Raw genomic sequence first — 22,681 nt, forward strand, 5'->3', positions numbered from 1 at the left:
AGAGAAACAGAGTGGGGGGATGAGTAGGCTGAATAGAAAGCCCTTGTACTCTCGTCTAAACATCTCAGGGGATGTTTTACGACCTTGTGATAAGGAGGACAAGGTAAGGTATTTATTACCTGTTGCATTCCAACATAATCCTATGATAAAGATAACCTGGAAAACCCTAACATCTCCCTCCTGTTTTATCATATGATTATGCCATTCCAAACAACAAAGACAAGTAAGAAAAAAACATATATATATGTACAATGAAGAAAGAAGAATAGTAAAAACAAAAAAACCAAACAATGATAGCAACACTTTCCAGTGAAGATGAGGAATTACCTCAATACCCCAGATCAAACTTATTGTGTAAGCGAAAAACCTGCTGGCCAGATGTTATTAGCAGGAAAATTCTTACACGGCCCCTCTGCCTTAGGCGACCAGAATGCTATCAAATAAAAAATAAAAATAAAAACACAGAAACAGTACATCATTACATCCATCACTTGCGAAGCATATTTGATGGTCAAATCAACAAGTTTCCGTAAAACATACTCAACAGAACAGCATCTACGCAATCCACGTCTCATTATCATTATCACATCTGTCACGTCTAAGAAGTTGTATATGTGCTCGTTTTTTCGTCAGCTGATGATGTTCTACTCAGTAGGTGAGGTCTGTCACGCACACTGGCGCACACACTCGTGTCCAGTTGGCAGGCAGCATCGGACAACTCTTGTGACCACAAAACCACGATCCGTTCTGAACAGGCACGTGCACCCATAGGATGCAGGTGAGGCAGTGCCTCTGAACTTCTGGATGAAGTAGGTCCCGTCCGATGGTGCAGCCATGTTGTTAGTAGAGCCCTTACACCTTGAAAACTGCCCTCTCATCCTGGCACACAGCGGTGATGTCCAAAGCTCCCATCCAGTTTCCTCCTGGAGAGCAGTTGTCGTTAATGCATTTGTGGGTCCTGCTACCTTGGATGTAACATGTGTAATTCACTCCAGCTGGTCTCTCCGTGTAGGCCATTTGTGGTATTGTTCATCCTCTAACAGTCACATTGAGATTTGCCCAGAAGTGTTCATCTTAGGCACCGTGTTTCGCTTCAGTGACATTCATCGCTCTGGCCTCCAAGCGACCTAGTGTGGAGGAAAAGGGGAGTTTCGAACACACATAACACCCCTCCCGTCGTGGCTGGCCCAGTTCCTTCTTTTGATGACCTTGATGTAGACCCAGTCTCCTGGATTGATGGGGTTGTCGACCTGTGAGGAAGAAAGATCAAGCGGCAGTAAATTTGTCTTTGACACAGTTTGAGCGTCCTGATCATATAATCTGCCAAGGACTGCTCTTCATCTGTTGTTTGCAACTCTCGTAGTCAATTGTCGTGCCCATTTAACTGGCAAATAGGAGTGTTTGCGGGAAGAGTTTGAACACCTCCTAATGATTCCCTTTAACCAAAAACTATTTATGACAGGGGCGTTCCCATTTATTGCCTCCTGGTTTAAAAAAAATTGTCTTACCCGTGCCTTCGTTCTCCTCACACGCTCGCACCCACACAGGGTGTGCACACACACATCTGCACGCACGCATACACAAAACGGCATACAAAGTTCAGACGAACGACAACAGACTGTCACAATTTTACAGAGATTACGCTCAAACACAGAAAACACAGACAAAGGGATCCTAATCCATCTCTCATGTAGCTTCTTTTGATAGAATCTCCTATCGGTAACTGTATAGCAGACGTTTTAGCATATAATCCCATACTCTGCTCTCTCACTTCTACTTTTTCATGTCGGTGTAGTCGTAGGTGGCCCCTATTGCAGTCATCGACTTGTTAACTGTCGCCGTGTGACTCCTATGCATGATTGTGTGAATGTCAAAAATGGAACGTACCTAACTTTCTGACCATCCAACCTTCACTGTGGTACAAAAAACCTTACTATTGTATTGAGTAGGTACATTGAGCAACCTAGCTTCCTCCTGACTGCCAAATGTCCTGTTCTAAAATTTATATAACTCGACCTCTAGGTCTTAAGCTTGATGAGCCAAAATATCAGATCTTGCTCTTGTTTCCTACCGTTTTAGCCTATTTGTTTTATCCAAATCCGTTCAATCTCTGATTATAATACTTTTCTCTGTAGCCCTATGTATTTTTCAAATTTTTATTTATTTATTTATCAAATCTCCTCAGTTCTGTCAAACTCAGTGCACAATGAACCTCCCTTCCACTTTGAACCAAGCTTCACCAAATTTGGTAACGCCGTACCAAGGAGTGCGATTTGGTTGTCGGACACTCCAAATCCATATCTTTTTGCCGCACTTCACCTTCTCAAGTTGGTGTTCTTTTGTTGTTGCTTCAGAGCGACCCCATCCATCACTCTTGAATGAGTCCATTGTTCAAATGAGTCAATTTTCATCATTGTGAGTTCCTCCGCTTTTCACTGTCTTTTCCGTCACCGAGGATGTTGTATTTCCTCCGGAGTGTACTTGTCCCCCTCCAAGCACAACAGCAGTCTTTTCTTGTCCTCCGTCAAAGGTGCTTCAGAGCCAGGTACCATTTTGTGGTTGTTCACGGCTGCAGGCGAAGTCTCAGATTGGGTTTCAGGGACCCTGACACTGAGAATGACAGACTGGGACGTCAAACTTGTAAGACTATCTCCAAATGTAGCTGCTTCCATCAATTTGCTGGTAACATTTGTTTACCAAACTTCAAATTCTTCGAATAACAGCGGTCTCGTTTTTATATTGTAAATCCTGCAACTCATCCTATTTTTGAGCTACATTTTATCTATAGTTCCAATTTAATCGGACAGTATGTTTTCTTCAGTATCATTATTGAAAATCAACTCATCGAGGTCCGCGTTCCACATCAAGCCCTGATCTGTATGTCTTGACCTCTCACATGTTATTGTCATGCTTGCTCAAAAATGTGACTTAGAGTATGGTGCTGTGAATTCTCAATCTCCCCAATGAAACTGGATCCCACCTCGTAGTTCTTATCATTCTCATGTTCCTGTTAGCCTGCAATTGTCCAAATCAAAAATGTTTTCTTTTAACTGTCTTTCTTTTGAACCTCTAAATCTCTCGTGTTGCTAACCTATCTACACCAGAACAAAAAATTTACCACAGTATAACACCAAATGTATTCAAAAATTCGTTGTCATAAAGTGTTGTATTATTACTATCTTCCACTATATGTCCTACTCACTCCCTCCTTTAAGGCTTGGCAACGCCCATGCCTCACACCTTGACAAACTTTTTGGGAGAATGCGTTCTTTACTACATACGATTCCATCATCATTTAATTTGACTTTCTTTCCAAAACGCTTCTCAATTTCCCAGTTCACACCTCTTCTACATGTGTTACTGGTTCTCCAGTTTTTTCTCTAGTTAATTATCAATCCAAAAGCTACGTGTTTCTTTCTAACATTCAACCTGCTCAAAATCACTCTTTCATCAAAGTCGCTCTACTAATTTTCCATAGTAGTCGCCAACGACTTCAACCATTCAACCTTTCATTCAGGCAATCATTAATCAATGCTCATCATATGTATCTCACACAGTCTCCAAAAAGGAGTCTTCCTATCACATTGGTCCCAATTCATCCAAGCTCACCACACAACATTCATATATCATTTTCAACTCAGGTTTCCTGGTAGAACAATCCACCAATTAAAAAAAAACTTAACTAAAACAAACAACTGGGAAATTAATCTGAATTTTTTTCTTTGTTTTTAAATTTGAAGAACTCAATCTCTCAGAGTTAGCTTGCATTTAGAATTTTGTATAATCTTATAACACAACCAATCAATTATTCCTATTAAATGTAGCATTGCAAAATCTTAAATTCACAATTTAGCTCCTTCCAATTCCTGAAAGCATGTTCTGTCGTTTTTTTTTTTTTTTTTTTTCTTCATCGAATTTCTCATGTGAGCTCGACACTTAACATGCACTAGCGTGGATTAGTTTCTGCTCGCAAACAGATTTCTCTCTTTTCCTCTCATTTTTATCTGTCAAAATTGTTTCTGTTCTGCGGTGTAAATTGAATAGACAACAGTCTAGCAAATTTCTTTATACAAAAAGTTTAGCCAATCTTCATCAATTTGGGACTTTAACTTTAACTTTTACACATACGCACACACATGCACAGCTCTCGCGTGCGGAAGGTAGGTCTCAGCAACAATGATTCGTCACAGGCTGGCCATTTCCTGTGGTCGATCATGAGCTGGTCCCTCCCATGCACACGAGGACAGCACATTCTAATTCTATTTATTTATCTTCTAGAAGCAAGTTGCATTTCTTTACCACTTGATTTGCATATTTTAACTTTAGTGTAACACAATTTGATCTCTGGTCATTTGTCATTGGGCATACAAACAGCATTGTCATACTTCTTGTATGGACAGGAGCTCTAATAAGAAAGAATTTTAATAACCTGTGAATCACATGTTTTGTTGTCATATGGACATCTGTTAATTCTTTCTTTGTATGAGTATGAACGGTCAAAGAGGAGGAAGCTTGTCATGCTAAAAATTTGGCTTTTCCTCTGCCTCTTCCTCCACCCCTTGATTGGTTTTGTTTTGCAGAACGACACACTCTTGCATAGTGTCCTCGTCTGCCACAGTTCCAACAGTTGTCTGAATCTGATAGGGGTTTTGATTTGAATGGTGGCTTGCGACCTTGTTGGTATCTAACTCTTCCTCTGCCCCTTTGGGAACTTTGGAAGAAGATCATTGTATCTTCATTGAGATCATTATCATCATCTAGATGAAATACATCAGAACTTTTGCCTTTCTCAATCCCTTTGTCAGCGTCTCTGGGCCACTGCATGTTTTTTGTAAACCAAGCAGTGTCCGCTTCCACCAAGTGTTTCCTCACCCAACTGCCCAAGTCAGGGGGGAAACCAGTGAGGAGCGCAATTTTAAGATGTTGCTGATAAGCACTCTCATCTGCATCATTGAATGGGATGCCACTATGTACCCAGAATTCTTTTTCAAATCTCAATTGAATAGCGGCCTCATCACTTTTCAACTTTCTATCTTTTGTCTTTTGGATTTGTTCTCTTCTTTCTTGTGAAGCTTTCAACCACATTTTAGCACAATCCAATTCTCTCTCTTTTCTTTTCTTTTTCAGTCCATTTTTCTTTCTATCCACACTCTCTTCTAAAACATCAACTACTATCTTCCACACTTCAACTCTCAACTTCCCTTCTACTCCATACTTTTTCTTCCACTTCGGCATATATTGCATACAATTAAGAAATCTACTCGCCATGTACTTCTCATCTCCGTCAAGAGGTAGAGATTTACCGTTTTTATTTCCCATCTTAATTCTAGTAGTTTTAGGTTATATAATTTCTTTGTCTCAAAAATATTATTATTAATAATATTATTACTTATTTATTTCTTTGAGGATCCTCAGTGCAGGTTTAACTTGACCTTTCAACAAATTACTTGCCTGTATTATTTCCGTGGATCAATGCTAGAACTGCTATTTAGTCAATTTATCCTACCAGTCACACTCTCAATCACACAAACTCCAGCGCTTTTTTTTTTTTTTAGGCCTCATAGCTCGGACAAACCAAAGCCGTATCTCATAGCTCGGACAAACCAAAGCCGTATCTCATAGCTCGGACAAACCAAAGCCGTATCTCATAGCTCCGACAAACCAAAGCCGTATCTCATAGCTCGGATAAACCAAAGCCGTATCTCATAGCTCGGATAAACCAAAGCCGTATCTCATAGCTCGGATAATCAAAAGCCGTATCTCTCCTTGTCCCCTGGTTCGTTGCACTGCCGGGTCCCGTCAATCCACCTCTGTCAGACGAAGGCAGACCTAAGATGCTGGCCCAGCGAAGAATTCTCTTCCCAGGACTTTTTTCTCCAGGTCCTCCTAATGGACGCTGGCTTGTCGACTATGCAGCACGTCCTCCTTCGTCAGCCAGATAGCGGGTATGAGGGATCCCGGGTTTCGGCACCAAAATGTTAGAGATTTGCTCACTCCAACTTATCTTGCAAGAACCACACGGGAGACAAGTAAGTCCTTTTAGACACCTGCAGGTGGAGAGTCCATTCGTCGCTGTGCGTGCAGCGATGTTCGAATGGAGGTCTGAACCCTCCTTCCTGCAAGAGGATATTTATTAAGAGAAACAGAGTGGGGGGATGAGTAGGCTGAGGAGAAAGCCCTTGTCCTCTAGTCTAAACATCTCAGAGGATGTTTTACGACCTTGTGATAAGGAGGACAAGGTAAGGTATTTATTACCTGTTGCATTCCAACATAATCCTATGATAAAGATAACCTGGAAAACCCTAACAATGTCCAATCGTTGTTGTGCTTGCGCCGGTGTAGGAACAGTCAAAACGCGACTGCAGCTTTGTCCAAATCCGCAGGTTGCGTCCTCAGAAGGCAGGTTTTTCGACCGGTTTTCAGGTTACGTGACATAATTTTCAAAGCTACTCGACGTACGTCACGTGAGACAGAAACACAGCCTTAAAACTGGCCTTTGTTTCCATGGTGACGGGCTTGTTTCGTATTACTTTTTAAAATATTTATTTCGGAACTCAGAACATGTGAACACAACTGCCCATAGGTGTCAAACACAGAGCCTAAGAAATAAAGCTCTCAACTACAAGGTCATGTGTTCTTTGTAATTTGTGGCTTGACCAACAGTTAACGCATATAAATAAGGTGTCTGGTTAATGTATCAACATTTATAAACATGCCATTTAGCCAACAGTATCTTAGAAATTTATATTTGTTCAGATTCATTGCATGAGTAACACTAAGTAATTTTGATTCACTTGTTTCTTTTCACTCCATTGTAAGAAAATATATTTGTGATGGCGGCTTCGTAGCAGAATTTCCTGACGCTCACATTGCTCCTCTACAGCAATGCATTCAACAGACCCAGTTGCCGAAGCTGTTGGAAACGAAGATGAAAAATCTCTTGTACGCAAGTGATCAGTTTTTCCGGTGGAGCATTTACTTTGAAGTTCCAGACACAAGTGATGTGTCGTCGCTAGACCAATCAGGGCGTCTTCAGGTGGCATGACGTATTAAACGTTGAGAAGAGGGTAGGAAAGTGTAGAAGAAGAGAAAGGCAAAATGAAGGCTGCGAAGGTCACATTTTCATAGCCTTAACTCATGGCCCGTCTCCATAGAAACCAGGCCAGATTCGAGGGCTGGTTGTCGCAGGTTGTGTGAATTTGGACACCAGCGGTGCTGTCTTGTTGCTCCGGAAATTACACCACGTTGTCGCTATATTGTGCGTTGAAAGATGCTGCCTATTAATTTGTACGGATATAGTCCGTCTGTCCAAATGTGCCACAGCTTTGGAGCTGGCTACGAAGGACCCAGCCTTTGAACCGGCCTTGGAGGACGCAGCCTGCGAATTTGGAAACAGCTTGCATGATCTTAGCCGCGAACAAACAAAAGAAAAACCTTTATAATGATGCGTGTTTGTTAAAATATAATAGAATCAGAATCAGCTTTATTGGCCAAGTTTGTGCATGCAAAACAAGGAATGTGCCTCCGGTTGATCTCGGTCTCTGTACAACGTTTAAGTGACTAACAACGTTCAGGTGACTAAAAACATTTAAGTGGCAAGAACAGGATATTTTTGCCCAGTGATGTCTGTGAGACTCTATGAGTGGTGTGAGTTCATCAGAGCGACAGCCTGGGGAAAGAAGCTGTGTCTGCTGGTTTTGGCGTACAGCGCTCTGTAACGCCGTCCGGAGGGGAGTAGTTCGAACAGACTGCGACCTGGGTGAGAAGGGTCTGAAGAGATGTTGTGTGCACATTTCCTGGTCCTGGACAGGTACGTACAATTTTTGGATAGATGGGAGGTTGGTCCCGATTATCTTTCCTGCAGTCCTGATTGTCCGTTGCAGTCTGTGCTTGTCTTGTTTGGTGCCGATCCAAACCAAACAGTGATGGAGGTGCAGAGGATAGACTGGATGATGGCAGTTTGGAAGGTCTTCAGGAGCTCCTGTGGCAGGTTGAACTTCCTGAGCTGTCTCAGAAAGTACAGCCTCTGCTGGGCCTTCTTCCGGACAGAGTCTATGTGGCCGGTCCATTTCAGATCCCGAGAGATTGTGGATCCCAGGAACTTCAAGGTGTCTGTGGTGGGAATAGCATTACTGAGGATAGTGAGGGGTGGAAGTGGTGGAGGGTCTCTCCTGAAGTCCACTGTCATCTCCACGGTCTTGAGCCGGTTCAGCTCCAGGTGGTTTTGGCTGCACCAGTGGACCAGCCGCTCCACCTGCTGTCTGTACGCAGTCTCATGACCGTACCGGATCAGTCTGATGAGAGTGGTGTCGTCCGCATACTTCAGGAGCTTCACAGAAGAGTCGCCTGAGGAGCAATCGTTGGTGTAGAGAGAGAAGAGCAGTGAGGAGAGGACGCACCCCTGAGGGGCGCCGGTGTTGGTGGCCCGGGTGTTAGATGTGATGGTCCCCAGCCTCACATGCTGTCTCCTGTTGGTCAGGAAGCTGGTGATCCACTGACAGGTGGAGGTAGGCACCGCGAGCTGGATGAGCTTCTGGTGGACCCTCAGGGTATCTAGTGGCGCAGGATGTAGTGCAGTCCCATGTTGACAGCATCGTCCACCGACCTGTTTGCACGGTAGGCAAACTTCAGGGGGTCGAGCAGGGGGCTCGTGATGTCCTTCAAGTGGCTCAACACTAGCCTCTCAAAGAATTTCATGACCACAGATGTCAGGGTGACATTCAAACCTGCGGTGGCGGGCTTCACCATCCATGATGGTGGAGCTTTTGGAGCACGAGGGCACCTCACACAGCTCCAGGGAACGGTTGAAGATCCGTACATAGGTGAGTGCCAGTTGTTCAGCACAGACTTTCAGGCAGGAGTGGGACATGCCGTCTGGCCTTCCTGATCTTTTGTCTCCGGAACATCTGACACACCTCCTCTTCGCGGATCTGAAGTGCAGGCGCCGCTTCTGAAAGAGCGAGAGTAGGTGATAACGATGATGGAGGTGTGAACAAGAGGGGGTTGTGGGGGGAGGTGTGGATGTTGATTGTGATGCAGGAGGCCCTGTTGTGTGGGTGGACGGTTCAAACCTGCAGTAAAACCTGTTTGTCTGGTTTGCAAGCCATGGGTTTTCCACAGTTGAAGCCCGTGATGCTCTGCAAGCCTTTCCACAGTGTTGAGGGATCAGGATGGGCAGAGAGGTGTCTCTCCAGGCTCTCCCCATAGCACCTCTTGGCTATCCTGATCTCTTGGTTCAGTGTGTTCTTGGCCTGCCTGAACAGGTCCCGGTCCCCACTCGTGTGGGCCTCCTACTTGGCTTTGCTCAGAATTCTGAGGTTTGGTGTAAACCACGGTTTGTTGTTGTACGTGCAGAAGGTCTTAGTCTGCATATACAAGTCCTCACAAAAGCTGATGTATGATGTCACAGTATCGGTGAGTTCATGCAGATCTGAAGGTGCAGCTTCTAAAACACACCAATCGGTGCAGTCTAAGCAGGCTTGGAGGTCCTGCTTTGACTCCACTGCCCATTTCCTCACAGTCCTCACCACAGGCTTAGAATTTTTGTATTTCTGCCTGTAGGTTGAGATCAGATGAACTAGACAGTGGTCCGAGAGTCCTTAAGCTGCACAGGGCACAAAGCGGTATGCGTCGTTTATTACGGAGTAGCAGCGGTCCAGTGTCTTTGTCCCTCTGGTGGGACACGTTATGTGCTGTCTGTATTTGGGGAGTTTGCGTGTGAGGTTCTCTGTTTAAATCACCCAAAACAATGATCAGTGAGTTTGGTAGTTTTCTCTCCATGTCTGTTACCTGGTCAGCCAGCACCTGTGTGGCTTTGATCGCACGTGCGAGTGGTGGAATGTAAACAGCTGCCATTACGATCGAGGAGAACTCACGTAGTGAATGAAACGGCCGGCAGTTTATGGAAAGTGTTTCTAGGAGAGGGCTGCAAGACTCTTTCAACACTCTGACATCAGTATACCAGCCTTAATTAATATAGAAACATAGACCACCTCCCATTGATTTTTCCCGTGAGTTCCGTGTTTCGATCGGCGCGTAGTAGCCGAAACCCAGTTAGCTCTACGGCGTGGTGGGGGGTGCGTCCGTTGAGCCACGTTTCGATAAAGCGCAGGGCGGCGGATCTGCTGACGTCCAGGTTCCTTGAAATGAGAAGCAGCAGTTCGTCCATCTTGTTCGTCAGGAAGTGGACATTCGCCAGATTTATTGATGCTAGGCAAGACATTAAACTGCAACCGCAGGCTGTAGAGAGGTAGAAACCTACCTCAGCAAGGGCCCTTTGGCTAAGGAAAATGTCCCTACTGTCAGACCTGGGCCTCCTGCATGCCTGTATGGTAAGTCCAATGGTACCTAGTCTACCCAACAAGTCAAGTCAAGTTTATTTGTATAGCCCTAAATCACAAACAGTCTCAAAGGGCTTCACATAGCCAAAAATTGACAATTATTCTCAAAGCATCCCCTGATCTTAAGCAAGGAAAAACTAAAAAAAAAAAACCTGCCAGGGGAAAATGAGAAAACTTGAGAAGGGACCACAGATGGAAGGATCCCCCTTTCAGGATCACCAGAAACAACACATCGGATAGGAGAGGGCAACTCTTATTACAAACCACCTGCTGCCTGGTAGGTCATACCTCTTCAAGAACAGGCTAGGAGATGCACGCTCCAAACAAGAAAGCTGCACCTTCTTGGGCTGCCCTGCATGTGGCAGTACCTGCAACTGCTGGGCAATGACCCTCTAAAGGCGAGAGGGTGGCAAGGGGACGGTACGGCTGCTTGACACCTAAAACAATCTTTGTGCTGGTAAGACTTACAGGTATCCTGCCCAAGGCACCTGACCCCCCCCCCCCCCAAGTCCTATGGCGATGGAGAAGTGGTAACGGGAGCAGGCAAAGGATGTTGTTTGGAGCTTCTAGCCATGACTTTGCACGTAGGCGACTGTAGGGTGATGGCTGTCCACCGTACATCGGGGTAGATACGGTGCCCGTGTCAGAGCAGCCCTATTTAGGGATGGCACTGCTCTCCTCATATGGGGAAGGGTATAGAAAAGGTTCCCTAAAAATAAGCCTGCCCCAATTGAGCTTGGTAGGCAACCGCACCTACCTGGCCATCCATCTCAGCGGTCGAAAACACAGACAACAGAGAAACTGTTAAATCTTTTAACCTTAACCAACCTTAAATCTTGGAGCATGGAACGTCTGAGAGAGTTGACCTCTCTCATCCTACTCGACAGAGGTAATCGATCAATGCGCCCTCATTGCAAGGGTCCTTGGCCGTTACCAGGTTGACATAGCCGCACTGAGTGAGACCAGAGTCGCGGGTGAGAGTCAGTTTGAGGAAGTTGGAGGAGGCTACATCTTCTACTGCATTGGGAAGCCTGAAGATGACGTGCGAACATCCGGAGTTGGCTTTGCTGTGCAAACAAGCCTAGCAAGACAACTTGAGAGCCTGCCCCCGGGCATCAGCGACCGTCTCATGAACCTGCGCATCAGAATTGGCAAAGACTAATACGCAACCATCATCAGTGCCTATGCTCCCACCATGACCAATCCTGAGGATGCCAATTAAGTCTTCTACGAAGATCTCAATGGCCTCCTCACAAAGGTTAGCCGTAAGGACAAGGTCTTCCTACTAGGGGACTTCAATGCCCGAGTGGGCTCAGACCATGTCACCTGGCTTAACATCCTTGGTCGCCATGGCACTGGCAGATGCAACGCCAATGGTTGCCTTCAGACATCTACAAAAATGGAGGCATGGCACTAGTAAAGAAGCTAACATCCCTGTATCAGGTCATCTGGAAGAAGGGTGAAGTCCCTCAAGACTTTAAGGATGTGTTGGGTTGACAACATTTATCTGAAATCAATCTCAGAGACGGTAGGTCTTTCTTGGCTTAGCGTTTTCTTCTGCGCAGAAGGACGCACCTCAGACACACACAGCAAGTGTGGCTGAGCTCCGCGTTCTGCTCTGAGTTTAGCCTTGCCTTTTATTGAGAGAGAAACAAAGGGGCAAGTGTACATGATCGAGTAGGTTTCCAAACAGGAAGGACATAATTATTATCTCATTACCACAAAAGGGGCAAGTGTACATGATCGAGTTGGTTTCCAAACAGGAAGGACATAATTATTATCTCATTACCACAGAACGAAGGAGATACTCTTATGGTCGAAGCAGTATGGACGTCTCATGACCATTAGCTTAACAAAGGCATACTCTTTAGTGTGTCTGCTTCAGCCATCCCATGACCATCTCATGATCTGATCATGTCTAGCTAACTGTGGGGCTTATTGTATAGCGCGGCTAATGACTCCAGTCATTAGCCGGCCATATGCCCCCAAGTCATTTTCACGAGGCCAGATGGTCACATACTGCGGAGAATCTTGCACACAAAAGTAGTTACATAGAATCCAATGATAAAAAGTATATCATTTCCAACAGGATGCATCCATACTGCATGTCTACAAGAGAAAAGTGGACAGGACATCTTGCGATAACCATCGCGGTATAGCCCTCCTGAGCATCGCAGGAAAGATCTTGGCGAGAAGCAAACTCAACCGGCTCATAAACCATGTCGCTGAGAACGTTGTCCCTGAATCCCAATGTGGTTTCCGTGCAGGCAGAGGTACCTGTGACATGATCTTTGCCATCCGACAGCTGCAAGAAAATTGCAGAGAGCAGAATAAGGGTCTCTATATGGTGTTTGTCGACCTCACCAAGGCCTTTGACACAGTCAATCGTGAGGGCCTATGGCAGATCCTTGGCAAGTTTAGCTGCCCAGAGAAGTTGACCTCTCTCATCGCTTCCTTTCATGATGGGATGCAAGCCAGGGTCCTAGAAAATGGTGAAGCATCTGAGCCATTCCCAGTCAGGTGCGGAGTGAAGCAAGGATCTGTCCTGGCGCCAACCCTCCTCTCCATCCTGTTCTCTGCAATGCTGCTGGACGCGTTCACAGACTGTGACCGAGGTGTCTACATCCAATTCCGCTTCAGTGCCAAGCTTTTCAACTTGCGGAGGCTCCAGGCAAGGACTAAGGCTCTGCTGCAGGAATTCCTCTTTGCTGATGACTCTGCTCTGACAGCTAAAACTTCAGACGACATCCAGCACAATGTGAACCGCTTCGCAGAATCTTGTAAGCGCTTTGGACTGACTATAAGGCTGGAGAAGACAGAGGCCATGTTCCAACCCCCCCTGTCACCTCAGACCCCTGCTGTGCTCCCCCCACCATCAGTATCCACTGGCAACACGGACCTCAAGACCGTGGAGAACTTCTGCTACCTAGGCAGTACAATCTCCAGCAACAGATCTCTGGACAGCGAGATCTCACTGCGCATCTCCAAAGCTAGCTCATCTTTTGGAAACCTGAGAAAGAGGCTGTGGCAAAACCATGGTATAAAGCTTCACACTAAAATTGCTGTCTACAGAGCAGTAGTGTTGAGTGCTCTGCTCTACGGCTGTGAAACTTGGACCATCTACCGTCACCACACCCAGCTGTAGGAACGGCTCCACCAGAGGTGCTTGCGTTCAACATGCAAGATCAAGTGGCAGGACAAAGAGTCAAACCTCGAGGTCCTGCAGAAGTGCAGTCTCCCCAGCGTTGAAAGCCTGACCATCAAGGCTCAGCTCCGGTGGGTAGGTCATGTCGTCCGTATGTTCGATAGCCGCATACCAAAGATGCTACTGTATGGTCAGCTGAAGGAGGGACAGCGTGGCCTGGAAAGACCCCGTCTCCGATTGAGGGACACCCTGAAGGCCAACCTCAAGAACTGCAACATCGATGCAGCAAACTGGGAGGACACAGCAAACTTGGAGGACACAGCTGCCGATAGGGAAAGGTGGGGACACCAGGTCACCCAAGGACTCGAGAGCTTTGAACAGGCAAGGACAGAAGCCATCCAAGAAAAGAGAGACCACAGGAAACATGGTTCTCTCTCGTCAACACTGGACAAAATCCCCTGCAGTATCTGTGTCCCAGGGATAGGGCTACGCTCTCACATGAGTCACGCTAAAAGGAAATAGCTGCTAGTCTACTCATCCGTCAGATCGACGGGAGACTCCATCATCATCATCATTGATGCTAGAGAAGTTAATGATAGAGAAACATTTTAAGATATTAAGTAGTCATCCTTGCAATATTTTTTGGGGATAAAATGTTGACTAAACTCACAGTTGTATGTGAGTACTGTATTTTCCGGACTATGAGTCGCTCCGGAGTACAAGTTGCACCAGCCATAAAATGCATAATACCGTTTTGGCCTGAATAGAAGACAATGTTTTTTGCATTGAAATAAGACTGAAAAAGTGGGGGTTGTCTTATATTTTGGGTCTAGACATTATACCGATTTTCACTTGTGCGCAGCGGTAAATTAAAGGTTGCTGGTATCGACTGAGTATGTTGCTGTGATCGTGTGCGTCTTTGACACAAATTGAGCATATACGTACATTTCATTGTTAGGACTGTCCACTGTTGTGCCAGTTGTACGATCATGGTTTGCTTCGCGTGCACGCCGTTTGATTGACAGCTCCGGCGCGCTCCTTTAAGTTTGCCTCGCATCGTGCGAGTAGCCGTTACGCAGCGGCACGGCGACTAACGGTCGCCAGCAAATGTATTTTATTGTCTCGATCGATGACTTATGTTTGGTGTGTTGCCGAGAGTATTTCATTTAAGGTTATTTATGTACTTATTTAGCCAATAATTCAGTAAAGCAATCAAAACTGAACAACGTCTTCCCTCCTGTGTTCTGACCGACACCAGGGGGCGAAAAGAGCATTCGAGCCAACCCCTATAGAGTCCTCAGGCTCCCCAACAAGCGTAGCAGTTTGCATTATTTTATTGCAATGTTTTCCTTATTCAGATTTGTTTCAAGACTACAGTTAGACTTCACTTACATGGTTAATGTAGTTATTGCAATTTTGTTGTTTTATCACGGTAGATTGGGTCATTTACATTTCAAAAACCAGAATTTACAAATGTGATTGCACTTTAGTTTACATATTTCAATGTTCAGATATTAAGATGTGATAGACAGTTTTTGCATGATTTGAATAAGGGAAAATAACATGCTTATTCTCTCGAATATATTGTTATAATCATTTGTTTCAGATGTAATTATTTTCTGTATAAAAATTAAATTTAGTGTTCAAAAAGTCTTTTTTCAAACTTGAGTCTTCAAAAATAGGTGGTCGTCTTATAATCGGGGTCGTCTTATATTTGGGCCACTACAGTAAATAAAAACACCGCAAAAAACATGACGTCAAAAATGCACATGAGCACCCACTCACTTCGTAATTTTTATTGGAGAACTGGAAAAAAAAATTGATACACGAGCTGCCGAGATGAGATTAACTTCGACCTTTCAACATGGCAGAGAGTAGTGTCGTGAATGGTAAATATTGAATTGTTAAACATTTTACTATTAGTTAGTTAATTTGTGGCCTCCTTAGTGCTGAGGCATAAACATTTGTAATAGCATCACAATTAATACTTGTTGCCATATTTAAAAACACAGTTATTATTCAGTTTTAAAAAACAGATGCTAGCAGTCTGTCATGGAGCAAGGCGACCAAATGCAGCTTGGACCAGGGTTTATTGAGGGAAAAGGGAGTTTGAAGGGAAGATAAGGGGAACAAACGAACAGGAATCGGCAAACTAACAGAAATAGACCGAGAGCAACTGAAACAAAGAGACAAGACTAGACAGGACAGAAAGACAAGAGACGTGAAATAATCCGACAAGGGAGTGACACGCAGACAGGACTTAAATATGCAACAGGTAACGAGAGGCAGGTGACTGTGATTAGTACCGTAATTGCCGGACTATAAGCCGCGACTTTTTTCCAAAATTTTGGACCCTGCGGCTTATAGTCAGGTGCGGCTTATATAAGATTTTTTTCGTGATTTTTGTGATGACTTGATCACTTTTACTCTTAACACTATTATATACAGTAAAAGCTACAAAACAAACTGACAAATAACTCGTTTTCAAATCAGACGAGTAAAAACTGGTCAAATATTTCTAAAAAAAGCTATTATTAAAAGTGAAGACAATTTGCAATTCTAGTAATGACACACGAATTTGATGCACAATTTGTCTTCGCGGGCCACATAGAATGATGTGGTGGGCCGTATCTGGCCCCCGGGCCTTGAGTTTGACACCTGTGCTCTAAACCCTTTCTCTTACTCTGCCATATCACTCAGAGATTACACAAAGCAGTGGCGCTGTTTGGACAATCTGCATTGTAATTGTACTAAGTTCATCTTGTTTTTCCTTTTTTTAATCACTTCACTGGTTTCTTTTAAATCAAACAAGTTGTTTGATAATAACTTGTTTGATATAAAAGAAACCAGTGAAGTAATCTGCATTGTATTAAAACCCAATCAATCAGCATTTAAATTCAATTCTTCTGACATTTTGCTCACCAAAAACAGGTTGTAATGAATGTGAACTTTTAATGCATTTTATTCAGAAGGTTACTTTGAACCTTAAACGGCGGCGCGGCGTACTTATGGATTTTTACGGCCTCCGGCCTCCAGGAGGCGCTTTAGCAAGAAGCAAGAACGAGACAGGCGAAGAAGAGATAATGCGCCGAAGAAGACGCGCTAGTTTTTGTTTACATTTCGCGCATCACGCGATCAAGACGCACATTACTGAAAGGAAGCCTTTATACACAAACCGTCATCATGGGGGACAAAATAAATGCATATGATGCAGCTTTTAAGCCAAAGGCAGTCGATGTTGATGACATTATCTTGTGTCTACTCTGGAGCGTACTTATGGATTTTTACGGCCTCCGCTCTCCAGGGGGCGCTCTAGCAGGAAGCAAGAGTGAGACAGACGAAGAAGAGATAATGCGCCGAAGAAGACGTGATCGTCTCGCGCATCACGCACACACCCACGTTAACACAAAGACAGGAAGCTTTTATACATAAACCGTCATTATGGGGGATAAAATAAATGAATATGATGCCGCTTTTAAGCTATACGTGTCGCTCGCTAGTTTAATATAATGTAGCACTTCGTGCATGAATAAGATTAGCATGAACAGAACCTCTTCACACTCGAAGAAATGCATAAAACCGACGACGAAAGAGACTGAGAAAGTGTGAGGCGAAGGATATCTAACGCCATTCCAATCGGACACTAAGGAGGAAGACTTGGTTTCAGTGCACAGGAGGAAGATGAAGACGGCTCTTTTTGTACTTTTACTGGTATGTTTTTTTTAACCAGCCCTGTTCGTGCTGTGCTACCGTGTTGCTGCTGTGTAACCGCCGCCATTACCGCCGCGTCTCAGTGACTTTGCTGTGTTAATTCCGTGTTGTTGTGGTATTACTGCCGCGTCGCAGGCAGTGTTTGGAAAGAAATGTTAAGGTATGTTATTAAAGCTTTAAAAAAAACTTTCTGTGTCCAGTCTTTCTTTGCTAATAACTCGCATGCACACTTCCGCGTTGCTGCGGTACTACTGCTGCGTCACAGGCAATGTTTAGAAAGACATGTTCAAGTATGTTATTAAAACGTTAAAAAGGCTTTCTATGTACTTTCTTTCTTTGTAAAAAACTCGTGTGCAAGTGCGGCTTATAGTCCGGTGCGGCTTATGTAAGAAAAAAATGAAATATCCCTGCATTTTAGCTAGTGCGGCTTATAATCCGGTGCGGTTTATAGTCCGGCAATTACGGTACATAGATTGTGAGTAGACACAGGAGGGGAGGGGCGAGTACTCAGAGACGCGGTCAGAAACCATGACAACATAGGCGCAAGGAAATGACCGGGAACGAGTTGTGACACAGTCAGTCGAGGATAATATTGTACCCTCCTGTAGGAAAGGACTACTGTGTGGTATGTGCTCTTATGCAATTTTATCTTCTTCCTGGAGGAGCAGATGAATTAAGGGGTCCAAAACTGTTTTACCTAAATAACAGGTAAGGGTAAATTCTGGGTCTGCCACGTTTCCCTTAACTACGACAACACGCAGCGGCCACTCTCTGTCCCGTTCGGTGTTTTGTGAGTGTTTACTGAGTGTTTGTCCGGCAGTTTTGTGTGTGTTCGTTTCGTGTGATACGTTGTGCTACTAGTGCGGCGGGCATGTTCTGCTCAACATCGGCGGAAGTGGGTTTTATGGCGTTCTGGACTTTGGTGCGGAGAGATTAAGGGCGCTCGGACTGCTTCGTCATGGAGCGACGCCGGACTGGCCTGCTCTTCCTCCCCCCGGTTGGACTGCGTCGTGAGCTCGGACTGCTCCGTCCTGGAGCATTGTTGGGATGTGTCGGCAGCGGGTCTGCGAGGCAGCGGAAGAGGGGCCAGCGCGAAGACGTCGGGCCAGGCTTACGGCCAACCCAGCTCGCCCAGCCGTGCCTTCCATTCTCCTGGCGTACGTTCGTTCGCGGGACGACAAGATGGGTTGCGTTCGCCTGATAGGATCCACGAACCGGACAGTGCGTGCCTGCTGTGTGCTCGTGTTCGCAGTGGCCTGGTTGACTGTCATCTTTCCGGACTCTGCTGTGCATCGGGAGCGGCTAGCATGCTATCACTCTTATATGTTCATCTTCTTGTTTTATTTTTCCTGTGTTGTTTACTTGTATGTGCGTTGTGAACTCTGTCTTGTCACCCTGGGATAGTGAGAAACGTAATTTCGATCTCTTTGTGTGTCTTGACATGCGGAGGAATTGACAATAAAGGAGACTTTGACTTTGACTTTGACAAAAGCACTTGAACACAGTGCACTCGTAATTTCCGCTTCATCAGTGAAAATGATCATCTTTCCCATACCATGTGAAGACAACATTATTCTATAGTCCATTTTTCTGCACAGGTCCAAGGTGGAGACCTGTCACAGAAGCATGGAGCCTCAGAGGGATGTGCAATAAATCTCAAGGAGTCAAAACAGAGCCTCCAACTGCAGCTCCAGCAGAAAGTAACGCACACACACATGCACTCAAGATTGAAGATTCAAGAGTTTTTTATTCGCCATGTTTGAGCGTGCCAAACAAGGAATTTGACTTCGGTAAATCACAGCCTCTGTTCAACATATAGGTGACTAACAACAACACTCAGGACATGTGAAAAATGAACGATATTCTCAAATATCCCCTGATCTTAAACTGATCTTAAACTCCCAAGAGGGCAAGGAAAAACTCAAAACTCCAGCTAGGGGAAATGAGAAACCTTGAGAAGAGACCACAGATGGGAGGGTCCCTCTTCTAGGATGACCAGGCTGCAATGGATGCAGAGAGAACACATAGCACTAACAGTGTAGACAAAAAAGGTGTGGAAAGCGGGATGTTATTGCACAGTAATGACTCTGAGACTCTAAGAGTGGTGTGAGTTCATCAGACCGACAGCCTGGGGGAAGAAGCTGTCTCTGTGTCTGCTGGTTTTAGTGTACAGAGCTCTATGACGGCGTCCGGAGGGGAGTAGTTCAAACAGGCTGCAACCTGGGTGTGAAGGGTCTGTTGAGATGTTACTTGCACGTTTCCTGGTCCTGGACAGGCACAAGTCTTGGATAGATGGGAGGTTGATCCCAATTATCTTTTCTGCAGTCCTTATTGTCCGTTGCAGTCTGTGCTTGTTTTGTTTGGAGGCCGATCCAAACCAGACAGTGATGGAGGTGCAGAGGACAGACTGGATGATGGCAGTGTAGAAGGTCTTCAGCAGCTCCCGCGGCAGGTTGAACTTCTTGAGCTGTCTCAGGAAGTGCAGCCTCTGCTGGCCCTTCTTCCGGACAGAGTCTATGTGGCCAGTCCATTTCAGGTCCCGAGAGATTGTGGTTCCCAGGAGCTTGAAGGTGTCTGATGAGAGAATAGTATTACTGCAGATAGTGAGGGGTGAAAGTGGTGAAGGGCCCCACCTGAAGTCCACTGTCATCTCCACGGTCTTGAGCGGGTTCAGGTCCAGGTGGTTTTGGCTGCACCAGTGGACCAGCCGCTCCACCTCCTGTCTGTACGCAGTCTCATCACCGTTCTGGATCAGTCCGATGAGAGTGGTGTCGTCTGCATACTTTAGGAGCTTCACAGAAGAGTCACTTGCGGAGAAGTCGTTAGTGTAGAGGGAGAAGAGCGGTGGGGAGAGGACGCACCCCTGAGGGGCTCCAGTATTGGTGGTCAGGGTGTCAGATGTGATGCTCCCCAGCCTCACACGCTGTCTCCTGTTGGTCAGGAAGCTGGTGATCCACTGACAGGTGGAGGCAGGCACCGCGAGCTGGATGAGCTTCTGTTGGAGGATGTCAGGAGCGATGGTGTTGAACGCCAAGCTGAAGTCCACAAACAGGATCCTGGCGTACTTTCCTGGGGTGTCCAGGTGTTGCAGGATGTAGTGCAGTCCCATGTTGACCGCATCATCCACCGACCTGTTTGCCCGGTAGGCAAACTGGAGGGGGTCCAGCAGGGGGCCCGTGACATCCTTCAGGCTGTTCAGCACTAACCTCTCGAAAGATTTCATGACCACAGATGTCAGTGCAACAGGTCTATAGTCATTCAGACCTGTGATGGCAGGCTTCTTGGCCACTGGAACGATGGTGGAGCTCTTGAAGCACGAGGGCACCTCACACAGCTCCAGGGAACGGTTGAAGATCCGTGCAAAGGTGGGCGCCAGCTGCTCAGCGCAGACTTTCAAGCAGGAAGGTGACACGCCGTCTGGGCCCGGTGCCTTCCTCATCTTTTGTCTCCGGAACATCTGGCACACTTCCTCCTCGCGGATCTCGAGTGCGGGCGCGGCCTCTGCAAGAGAGAGAGTCGGTGACCATGGTGATGGAGGTGTGGACAGAGCGGTTGTGGGGGAGGTGAGTATGTAGATTGTGCTGCAGGAGGTCCCGTTGTGTGGGAGGACCGATCAAACCTGCAGTAGAACCTGTTTAGCTGGTTAGCGAGCCTTGGGCTCTCCACAGGACAGGGGGTTGGTTTCTTGAAGCCCGTGATGCTCTGCAGACCTTTCCACACTGTTGAAGGATCAGGATTGGCAGAGAGCTGTCTCTCCAGGCTCTCCCCGTAACACCTCCTGGCTTTCCTGACCTCTCGGTTCAGTGTGTTTCTGGTCTGCTTGAACAGGTCCCGGTCACCGCTCCTGTAGGCCTCCTCCTTGGCTTTGCGCAGCCTCCTAAGGTTCGGTGTAAACCAAGGTTTGTCGTTGTTGTACGTGCAGAAGGTCTTAGTCTCCACACACAGATCCTCACAAAAACTGATGTATGATGTGACAGTGTCAGTGAGTTCATGCAGGTCTGAAATTGCAGCTTCAAAAACTCTCCAATCGGTGCAGTCAAAGCAGGCTTGGAGGTCCTGCCTTTACTCCACTGTCCACTTCCTTATAGTCCTCACCACAGGCTTAGAAGTTTTTAGTTTCTGTCTGTAGGCCGGGATCAGATGAACTAGACAGTGGTCCGAGAGTCCTAAAGCTGCACGAGCCACAGAGTGGTATGCATCCTTAATTACGATGTAGCAGTGGTCCAGTGTCTCTGCCCCTCTGGTGGGACACGTTATGTGCTGTCTGTATCTGGGGAGTTTGTGTGCGAGGTTCGCCCTGTTAAGATCACCCAGAACAATGATTAGTGAATTTGGTAGAAGTTTCTCCATGTCTGTCACCTGGTCAGCTAGCATCTGCGTGGCTTCACTCGCACGTGCGTGTGGTGGAATGTAAACAGCCGCCATGACGATCCAGGAGAACTCCCGTGGTGAATAGAACGGCCGGCAGTTTATGAAAAGTGTTTCTAGGAGAGGGCTGCAAAACTCTTTCAACACCATGACATCTGTACACCAACGTTCATTAATGTAGAAACAGAGACCACCTCCCTTTGATTTTCCGGAGAGCTCCGCGCTGCGATCTGCACGCGTTAGCCGAAACCCAGCTAACTCCATGGCGTGGTGGGGGGTTCGTTTGCTAAGCCACGTTTCAACAAAACACAGCGCGGCGGATCTGCTGAAGTCCGTGTTCCTTGAAGTGAGGAGCAGCAGTTCGTCCATCTTGTTCGCCAGGGAGCGGACATTCGCCAGATGAATTGACGGTAGGGCAGAACGGAACCCTCTCTGCCTCAGCTTTACGAGGGCTCCGGCTCGTTTTCCGCGTCGCCGCCGTCGCGCTCGCTTGTTTAGCACCGCCGCGCCGGCTAAAATCTCCGACAAGCAGTCTGAATCAGAGAGAACAGGAGAGAAAGTACCAGAAGAAGACTGACCGATGTTTAACAGTGCTTCTCTAGTAAACTGGAAGGTTGTGGGTTCAAACCCCGGCTGGGTCATACCAAAGACTATAAAAATGGTACCCATTGCCTCCCTGCTTGGCACTCAGCATTAAGGGTTGGAATTGGGGGGTTAGATCACCAAATGATTCCCGGGCGCGGCACCGCTGCTGCCCACTGTTTCCTTCGGGGATTGGTTAAATGCAGAGACAAATTTCACCGCACCCAGTTGTGTGTGTGACAATCATTGGGACTTTAACTTTAACTTTAAAAGTGATCCGGGATGGACAGCAGAAGACACAGAAAACACACAAAATAAGACAAAGAAACAGAAAGCGACTCACCGTGGCAGCCATCCGCGGCGGCATCAGATGACTCGTACTAACAAATATGACATGCGGTCTCTTGGCAGCCGCTCCTCATCTTGGCTTCAAGATCCCGGGCTACAAACCCTCAGAGTTGGACAAGAAGATGTTGCTGTGGTCAGGACGCTACAAGACAGTCGACCAGATCCCCAAGCTTGTTTCGTAAGTGAA

At 46.2% G+C, this 22,681-nt stretch overlaps 1 protein-coding gene across 2 annotated transcripts in view; it reads left to right on the top strand.

Moving 5' to 3' along the window:
- fam162a (family with sequence similarity 162 member A) overlaps positions 1-22,681 on the top strand; it is a 63,510-nt gene that overhangs the window by 706 nt on the left and 40,123 nt on the right. The window contains exons 2-3 of one of the 2 annotated variants that reach the window (XM_088360307.1): positions 18,795-18,986; positions 22,558-22,672. In XM_088360307.1, the coding sequence (XP_088216433.1) occupies positions 18,795-18,986; positions 22,558-22,672 (307 nt within the window). The remainder of the gene's footprint in view (positions 1-18,794; positions 18,987-22,557; positions 22,673-22,681) is intronic. The other variant, XM_088360308.1, reaches the window with a different exon arrangement.

This window comes from Syngnathus floridae, chromosome 18 (assembly GCF_059516105.1).
Source record: "Syngnathus floridae isolate MCC-2025c chromosome 18, RoL_Sflo_1.0, whole genome shotgun sequence".
In the NCBI taxonomy this organism is placed as follows: domain Eukaryota; kingdom Metazoa; phylum Chordata; class Actinopteri; order Syngnathiformes; family Syngnathidae; genus Syngnathus; species Syngnathus floridae.